The following is a 9,338-nucleotide window of genomic DNA, read 5'->3' on the forward strand; positions in this document are numbered from 1 at the left end:
CTCGGCAACACCCACTCCTCCCTGGCTCCCCCACCCAACCAGGTCGGCGTTCAGAAGACTAAGCTTCCGCACGAGGGCGCATCCGCTCCTAGACTCCCGGACTCCGGACTCCGGTCCTCTGCATCGCAGTCCCCGGAAAGGCTGGACCGTGCCTCTGCGCGAGGGTCGCCCCAGAGCAGGCCCTCTAGGGCTAAGAAAAGCTCAGTGTCATCCGAGAGCCCAGGCTTCACACAGCGCCCGGAGCCGGACCGAGTGCACCAGCTCCAGGCCCCTGCGGACGCTGCCAACTGCAGGCCCTGCGCCTCCAAACTGCTGGTGCAAGTCCACTGGAGGTTTCTAAAGGTTTCCCCCTTTAGGGTTTGTGCCCCGCCCACCTGCAGGGCGTGTCTTCGCCGGCAACCAGCCCACGCCTAAAGTGGGCGGTGTTTATTCTTGAGACTCGAGTTCAGAAATGCCTTAGGGTTTGGAAGAGGCGCCCGGACAGCGCAGCAGGGCCCGCCTTTCGGACCGGCCGAGGGTGCCCGCTAGACTTGGGGTCTTGGAGAGCTCTGGGACTTGCGGGGACTGCGGAGGTGGGGGAGGGAGTTTTACAGTCACAGTTGCTTACCTCTGGGTCTGGGTCTGCTAAAGGGAGTGCAGAAGCGAGGGAACCGGTTGCAAAGGTGAGGTTGCTCACACCGTTCATCCCAGAATTAGAGGGGCATTCTGGGATAAAGGCTGGGTTTCCGCCAGAAACACACTCCGACCCTCTGGGCATCAATCGCTCCCCAGGACCTAGGTCAGTAGCCAGAGCTGCTTGCTGAACTCAGGTTAGAAATGTTGAAACCATAGACGGAGATAGAATCGAGGAGGGCTGGACCCTAACACAGGCCCACCTTTCACCAAAATCGGTGTGTGTTTGTTTGTTTGTTTGTTTGTTTGTTTTTGTTTTTCTAAGCAGAAGCAAAATTTTTCTGGTCCCTTGCTGGCTTCTTTGTGGTGGTGGGATGCTAGGACATCTTAAACACGAAGACTATATTCTAAATTCCTCTCCTTGGAGTAGGAAGATCGATACTCCACTTCTCCATATTCAGAGGCCATATGAGTACCAGCCACTGGTCCAAGCCTCAGTGTATCTCCCCCTTCCAGTGGGTGGCAGCGACTATTTCTTTACCCATCACACCACCAAACACTTCCCTCTTCTTTAGCAAGTTACTGGAGAAGGGGGTGGGGGCTAGCTTCTAACCCAGATCTTGACACAGTTTCCACTTTCAAAGAACACTCTCGTGCAGACATCATGAATAGAGACTGGTCACTCGAGGTTAACCTGCATCCCTACCCCTCAGGAGGGAGGCTCCTTGGAGAGATACCCCTTTTGGAACCGGCATCATTCTGGGAGTTTGGATTCAAAGCTGGACGTAAATGTAAAAGGAGACGGGTCGGGGATGCTTACACCCCTGGGTGGGTGGGTGGGTGGGACCAGCATGCAGGCTTTACAAATGCTTCATGTAATCACCAAGCAGCTGTGCACACTTGTAAAGCTGTTGTAACCCCCCTCCTTGTTATAAACAGGAAAGTACAGAGTATGGAGCTAAAGACCCACATTCACGAACATCAGCTCCCAGCCAGCTGCCACCCTCCCCCGCTATCCCCCCCCCCATACGGTATGCCTTGCTAGCAACCTTAGCCAGACCAAGGGACCTTGTTTCCGCCCCTCCTCCGCTCTTTCTAAGGGGAGTTGTTTCCGCATTCTACAGCCCTGCGGCCAAGGTAGGGACCAGGTACTCCGCCCATCCACAGCTTTCCAGAGCTGTCTGCTCCCCCTCAAAAAAGGCTGACCACTGAGATCCACTCATTTGAGTCTCCAAGAGCCCCGTTAGGTGGGGCCTCTGGGACAGTAGTCCCCTAGGGAGTGCGCTACTCCGTGGGGGGTGTGTCTAGTGTCTTCCCAGTTCCCGAAATGCAGAAGAGGGTGCTGTCTCTACACTGCCAATTAAGCTTGAGGAAATAAAAGATCTTTTGTGGGAGGATCCCCAAGACCAGATTACAGTGAACCCCTTTGCCCCCCCCCCCATCTCCATCCTTCCTTCTTGGCCTAGCAGACCCAGCTTGGGGAGAGCCACCCGTCCCTCCACATCCTGCCTCGCTGACTGTGTGCTTACAGCGTCAAGGGGTGGACGTGGTATTTCAAACATCAGATCAGTGCGTTTATATATTGGGTGCCCGGAAATTTTTCCAAATAAACACAGCTTGATTCAACTTGGGTGGGCGGACTTATCAACAGACTAATTCTATAAACAAATGAAGACTAGTCCCGAAACCGATTGGCTGGTATCAAAAAGACACGTGGAGGGAAGAGCTGGGAGATTTTCAGCAATGAAATTTTAATTAATGTGGGTGGGCTGAGAACACAAGGACTGTTTATCATAGACAATTTATTTTCCAGCGCTAAGTCAACACATAATAGCAAACTTACAACAATTATTTAACATTTTTAAAGCCATGAAGAAGGGACAGAGCGCGCAGCGGCTGGGGAGAGCGGCAGATCGCAGGGCAGACGCACGGAGGGCTCCCCAGGAGGGCCCTGGCGCAGGGCAAAGTCCCTAGGACTTCCCGGTGGAACAGAGACAGGCTGCGGTCGCCATGAGCCACCTCTTCAGTCCCCCGCTGGCCGCTCTGGCAGCCTCGCCGCTGCTGTACGTGTACAGCCCCGAGAGGCCCGGGCTGCCCCTGGCCTTCGCCCCTGCGACTGCATTGGCCGGCCCGGGCCGCGTCGAGCCCCCGCAGAAGCCGCCCTACAGCTACATCGCGCTTATAGCCATGGCGATCCAGGACGCTCCCGAGCAGAGGGTCACACTGAACGGCATCTACCAGTTCATCATGGATCGCTTCCCGTTCTACCACGACAACCGCCAAGGCTGGCAGAACAGCATCCGCCACAACCTGTCGCTCAACGAGTGCTTCGTGAAAGTGCCACGTGAGAAGGGGCGGCCGGGCAAGGGCAGCTACTGGACCCTGGACCCCCGCTGCTTGGACATGTTTGAGAACGGCAATTACAGGCGCAGGAAGAGGAAGCCCAAACCCGCCGCGGGTTCCCCAGAGGCCAAGCGCACCCGGGTCGAGCCGCGGGAATCTGAGGTGGGCTGCGACGTAGGGTCACCGAACCTGGCCACTGCACGCCCGATGCACGAGCCGGATCGCTCCCAGTCCCCGGCGGCGGGAGGCACCGCGCGGTCGGCGCTCCTTCCCTGGCCTGGCCCTGAGCTCCGGGACCCCGACGCGGACCGCACAATCCAGGACGCAGGAGCAGTGGCGAGCGGCCAGCTGGAGCGCCCGGTACACTACCCGGTACACCACCTGGGGTCCTCTCTGCGCCCCGCCCCCAGCGGCTCCCCCAAAGGTTCCAAGTCAAAGAGTTTCAGCATCGACAGCATCTTGGCCGTGAGGCCAAAGCCGGCTTCAGGGGCTGAAGCACCGGGGATCTCTAAGCCCCTGCCTGGCGCGCTGGGCTCCTCTCTGCTGACCGCCTCCTCCGGCCTACCGCCTCCCTTCAACGCTTCGCTGGTGTTCGACCCGCACGTCCAGGGAGGCTTTTCCCAGCTGGGGATTCCTTTCCTTTCTTATTTTCCTCTGCAGGTTCCCGAGGCCACGGTGCTTCGCTTCCACTAAGGCGGATTAGCAGCTGCTTTCCCGCCCTGCGATCCCCCACCTCCAGCGAGCCAATGCCTGTGGGCGAAGTCGCCCTGGTCTCTGCCCTGGCAGAGATTGTGGGTTTGGAGCTGCGGGCCAAACTCGGTGCACTGAGAGGCCACGTCCATCTGCTTTCTCCGATTCTGACTGAACCATACACCGGTAGCTTTGCAGATTTAAAAGACCGGTCCTAGAGGACGTGTTTGCCGCACTCTCAGCGCCTACAGCCCCTCATTGGCCTCGGCGGCGGCGGCGTTGTACAGTGACCCACCACAAGTTCCCGCTAGGAGCTGAGTCTCCTGCTGACCCCGAGGGCAGGACTTACAGATAGAGCGACGACTCTATGTGGAGGGTCAACTGGACCACAGACCGCTCAGCGTCTCCGCGTTGCACAGGCCTCGGCTTTGACATCTTGGGATGGGGGGGGAGCTTGCAGCTAGGGCGCTGGAGATGATCCGTGGTCCTCCGAAGTGTCTGGGAGAGATGCAGGCCTGGTTAACGTTTACAACCAAGGTTGAGCAAAAGCAGGCAGAGCGGAAATGCCCAATATGAATAGATAAACCTTCTTCCAGACAGGGAAAGACTCATTTATTCTGGGCTTATAAACCAGGCTCCCCTTGCTATAGTTAGTAGCTTCTTTTCAGGCACCCCGTGTGTGGCTCCCCCACCACCACCCCAACTTTAAGGTGGCACAGTGATGCATTCCACGGCATAGCCCTCTATTGGCTTCTGCTTTTCTTTTTCTTTTTTCTGTGTGGAGGGACTATGCCTCAAGGACAAAATGTTTTTATTTCCGTAGCTTTTCAAGATCTACCTTTCTCTCCCCATGAGACATACTTTCCAGAATCACAGAGTGAAGGACTCCATGTAATCAGAGAGGCCAGGGAGCAAGCCCACTCCTGAGTGTGGGACACAGCCTCCAGGCTCGATAGGACTCTCTTCAGACATAGCCTGTGGAACCCCAAGTCTGTGTTCCCTCCACACCCCTCCAGGGGAATCTGGATCTCGACATTATATAAACACATAAGAGGTGACCAGAGCGCGGGGGGGGGGGGGTATCAACAAAGAGCTGACTAAGGCAAGCGAGTTAGTTGGTTACAGTTCAGTCCTGCTTCCAACTTTGGGGAAACCGCTCAGGCCTTTGTGGTGCCCCTGTTTGACCTTTTGGTGGGCTCTGCAACTCAGCTTCCGGAGGAAGGAAAATGCTGGTCCTTGAGGCAAGAAAGGGCCAAACATGAATTCTAGAGCATAGGCCTACAGTGAAGTCTCCCAACAACTGAGGTGTGCCCCCTCACACCTGTAATCTCAGTACTCACAAGACGGAGGCAGGAGGATTGCTGTGAGTTTAAGGCTAGCTTGTACCACAGAGTTAGACCTGTCTCTGACCGACCGGAGGAACAAAATCCAAAACAACCACCTCCCAGGGCTTGGGCAAAAGTGCTTAAGAACTCTCAAGTCCCCTGCTGGTCAGCGTTGGGAAAGCATTTTGGGCCGCTGTGATAATTCGGTCTCATAGCCCAACCCAGGTCCCACCAGGTCAGTGGGGAGAGAGGACTGGACAGGGCCCTCTCTGAAGGTCATTGCTCAGACTCCCTGGTGGATCCAGGTGGCTATGACTGAGCGGAGTGCAGCCGGAAGGCCGCCATTGGATGCCTCCCATGTGTTCAGACTCTGAATAAAGGTTTTTTTTTTTTCATTAACCTCTCACTGACTGGTTCAGAGGATCATGAGGAGATAAACATGCAATATAACAGGAGAGAGAGAGCTCGAGATTATACCCGGGAACCCAGTCAGCATCTTTGGCTGTACTGGGCACTCTTAGTTTTTCTTTCCATTCTTGTGTTTGACATGCTGTCTTGTGTGTGTTTGTTGATTCGTGACAACTGACTTTTGAAGAAACCGCCGGTTTAACGCCCGCTGTTCTCAGAAGGCAGCATTTTAGGCTTATAACCCAAGAAGCCTTTGTAAGGCCATCATCTTTAAGGGGCAGACAGATACAAGAGCAGGCATCTACTTGGTGTGTTTACGCAGGAAAAGTCTATCCAGCTTCCGCTCTCATCAGGCACGAAATCGCTGGAGAATTGGACTGTGAGGATGTTTTCTGTTCAGTCTGTGTGTTCCTCTCCTCCTGAGGAAAGGGGGGGGGGCTGGGTTCTCAATATCCAAGCAGTTGCTCTAATGTCCCATGTATTTAATTGGCTTAGTAGTATAAATGGTGATGATGATGATGATGATGATGATGATGATGGTGGTGGTGGTGATGGTGATGATGATGATGGATCAGCTAGACCAAGACATAATTTCAGGCCAGGAGGCAGAAGCAGGCAGGTTGATCTCTGAGTTCAAGGGCACCCTGATCTTACTGGTCTACAAAGGAGTTCCAGGGCACATAGGGTCATACAGTGACATCCTGTCTCAGAAAGAGAGGGAGGGGGAGAGAGAGAGAGAGAGAGAGAGAGAGAGAGAGAGAGAGAGAGAGAGAGAGAGATCTGCTAGTGATTAAGACAGAACTCCAGTTGTGTTTAACAGGAAGCAGAAGGGAGACTATGATTCTACTCTCACGCAACCAGAAGGTTCTCTGCATAGAACAAAGGAGTAGACCTCTGATAGCGCTCTCTCTCTCTCTCTCTCTCTCTCTCTCTCTCTCTCTCTCTCTGTGTGTGTGTGTGTGTGTGTGTGTGTGTGTGTATGTGACTCTGTGTCTCTATCTCTGTGTGCATGTGTGTTTAGCTGTCTCTGTCTCTTTCTGTCTCCCACCCCTCCTCCTCTCTCTCTCTCTCCCTCCCCCTCTGTGTGTGTGTGTGTGCACACATGCCTGTATGTATGCCTGTTTTTTGTCTCTTTGTCTCTCATGTGTGTCTCTCTGTCTCTCTGTCTCTCTCTGTATGTGTGCAAGCACAAGTCTGACTGTTCCTTTGTTTCTCTGACTCTACCTGCTTGCCCGTCTCTCTTTCACACCTGCAGATGAGCCCACTGAGTGTGACGACAGGTAGATTATTGTTGAGTGAGTGCATGGATGTGAACACACAATGCCTATGTATATGTGTACATGCAAATATCTACATATGCCTATGTAGTGAACACGAGCACTCTGAGACTTGTGCGTGAAGGTGGGAGGTGAATTCTGTGGCTTTAAGCATGACTTCCTTTGTAAAACTCTGTGTGTATGTGTCCATGTTTATGTGCGGGTGTGGTTATGTGTGTGCTATGGCATGCATGTAGAGGTCAAAGGACAAGCTCTGCGTCAATTTTCATCCTCCATCTTGTTTGACGCAGGGTGTCTCTTGTTGTTTACTTCTGTATACACACACAGGCTCGCTGACCCACCAGCTTCCAGAAGCTTTCCTGTCCTCACCTCCCGTCTCTGCAGAAGCCCTGAAAAGGTCCTCAGGTTTGCACAGCAGGCATCTACCCACTGAGCCACCTCCCCAGTCCTGTAAATGACTCTCCACAGTTTCATTTTCTGTCATATGTAATATGTCTAGGGACAGATTATCCATGTTTCTGCCTTACTGTGATGAGACTGACCCAGGCGTGGCGTCTCAGAAGACACCCTGACTCTGAGCCCTTGCCACACTTATCAGTAGAGACTTCTGTAGACCAGATGGTTTGGATGCTAAGGGCCTGATGCATGTTTCTGAGGACATAAACAAGACCTGTCTGGGGCATTTAGGGTGTGGCCACTTAATTCCAGCCATTCTCAGATGGACCCTGGAGCCCTGTGTCCTCCTTACTATTTCAAGGAGTGACCAGTGACTGTTGAAGACGGGGCCACAGATGGTGTCTATTATGGGAGCCAGGACTGGCCTGGTCTCATGTCAACGGCCCAAGGTTTCCACCGCACTGAGAAAATGGATGCTTAGCCTCAGGTTAGTGCACGGTTCTGCCCTGTGGTGTCTGGAAATGAGGTTGCTTCAGAGTAGAGAGGCTCCATGACAAAATCATCTTCTGTTAAAAGGAAAGGGCGGGGGTTTGTGGGGAAGGCAGATTCATTTGCTATGCATCAGAGTGGTTTAAAATCACACGTGGTCCTCTGTGCTGCTCTGGCCTCAAGGTTCCAGGGCCAGGTTCTGCAGGACCAGGCAGATGCCTGAGTGCTTGCAGTTGCTTGGGAGGGGCCACAGCAAGGGCTGAGACCTGATGGTAGGGATTCCTGTCCCTTCAAATGGCATCTGAGTGCCAGTGGCCCTTGGCAAAACAGATAGGCGCTCATAGGCCCGACTGGGGAGTGAGGTGGATACATGTACCATGGGGGTTGGAGGACTTTACCTTTGGGTACCCTTGCTTATATTGTTACCAGGTGTGGAGGAAGAAGGGCAGGTTGTGGGGTAAATGTTGGCCTTGAGCCTCCTTTTCTATCAGGTTTGAGAATCAGGGTCCCATAGGAAATTGAAGGGAAATTGGGGTTCCACAGATCAATGATGAGGATCGTATTGTGGGGGCTGAGGGTCAGGTGGGGAGGCCAGATGGATTGGTAGGGCGAGGACAGGCCCCACTTTTCCTTCCCCTCCCCCCCAACATCTCCGCCCTTCCCCCACCCCCCTTGGCCTGCCTACCTTATGCCACGAATACCTCTGATTGGCTGCTACCTGTCATAATTGTAAGCCTCAAGGAAGACTGGGTAACAAGGCGTATAGAAGATAACACACACACACACACACACACACACACACACACACACACACACCACACACTTGCTGTGTTGGGACAGAGTGGGCCTGAGCAAGGACAGGGTATGGGAATCCAAATGACACCAAATGACAGCTTCTTCTTGGTCCAGTTGGTGGCTGTAGTCCTGACCACCATGATGGCCACTAAGAGCAAGACTGGGGTGCCTCGGATAATGCTGGGCTGAGCCTTGACTTCCTGGAGATCCGGTCTCTCCTGGGCAAGCTTCCAAAAGGACAGAGTAGCCAGCTCTAGACACTAATCCTGAGCCATTTAGATGGGCAAGGTCTGGGACTGGTCATGGCTCCCAGGGGACCCGTGGCTCATGGGTCAGGTGGACATCGACTGGGCTGACTTTCAGTAGTGAGTCACAACCTCATGATGTGTAGTGAGAGACGCTGTAAGCCTTAGGCACCCTCGTCATCTGGCTGTGTAGCTGGCTACCATTCGCCACCCCGTTGTTCTTTGGGCATGCCCCCACCTCTGCACACCCCTGTCTGCCACTAGCTTCCCAGTACTCTGGGAAGTCCACCCACGTGGATTCGAGGTTTAGGTTGGGTGGGAAGGAGGCATCCATCATCAACTGTGTCTAGTGAAGTCGGTGACCAGCTCGACCTCGACTCGCTACCAACTTTGGCAAAGCCACCAACCTCTCCAAGTCTTGACTTCTGTCACATATCCGTCCAATGGAGGGAGCATTCACCACTGGCTCTGTCCCACAGAGCTGTCACAACCAGTGTCCTGGGTTGTTAGTAGCTTCAGCCTAGCGTTAAGTTGGGCGGTGTGGGTGAGAGACTCCAATCCGACCTCTAATGGAGACTTCTCGGACATGGGGCAGTTTCTGGAGCAGCAGCTCAGCCAAGGAGCTGCAACACTGCCCGTCCACTCCTGCAACTTGAGCAGGCCCAGGCTAGCCCCATGGAATCTCTTTGTTGCATTTAGTTTATCTCGTGGGATGGGCTGAGTGTGTGAACACACACAGAGCAAAAGAACTGACTGGC

At 53.9% G+C, this 9,338-nt stretch overlaps 1 protein-coding gene across 1 annotated transcript; it reads left to right on the forward strand.

Moving 5' to 3' along the window:
• Positions 1–2,491: 2,491 nt before the first annotated feature.
• Positions 2,492–5,905, forward strand: Foxl1 (forkhead box L1). The gene has a single exon (NM_001401050.1). It carries the CDS (start codon positions 2,623–2,625, stop codon positions 3,646–3,648), a length of 1,026 nt encoding a protein of 341 aa, NP_001387979.1. The 5' UTR covers positions 2,492–2,622; the 3' UTR covers positions 3,649–5,905.
• Positions 5,906–9,338: the final 3,433 nt, after the last annotated feature.

The sequence above is a fragment of the Rattus norvegicus genome, chromosome 19 (genome assembly GCF_036323735.1).
Source record: "Rattus norvegicus strain BN/NHsdMcwi chromosome 19, GRCr8, whole genome shotgun sequence".
Lineage (NCBI taxonomy): Eukaryota > Metazoa > Chordata > Mammalia > Rodentia > Muridae > Rattus > Rattus norvegicus.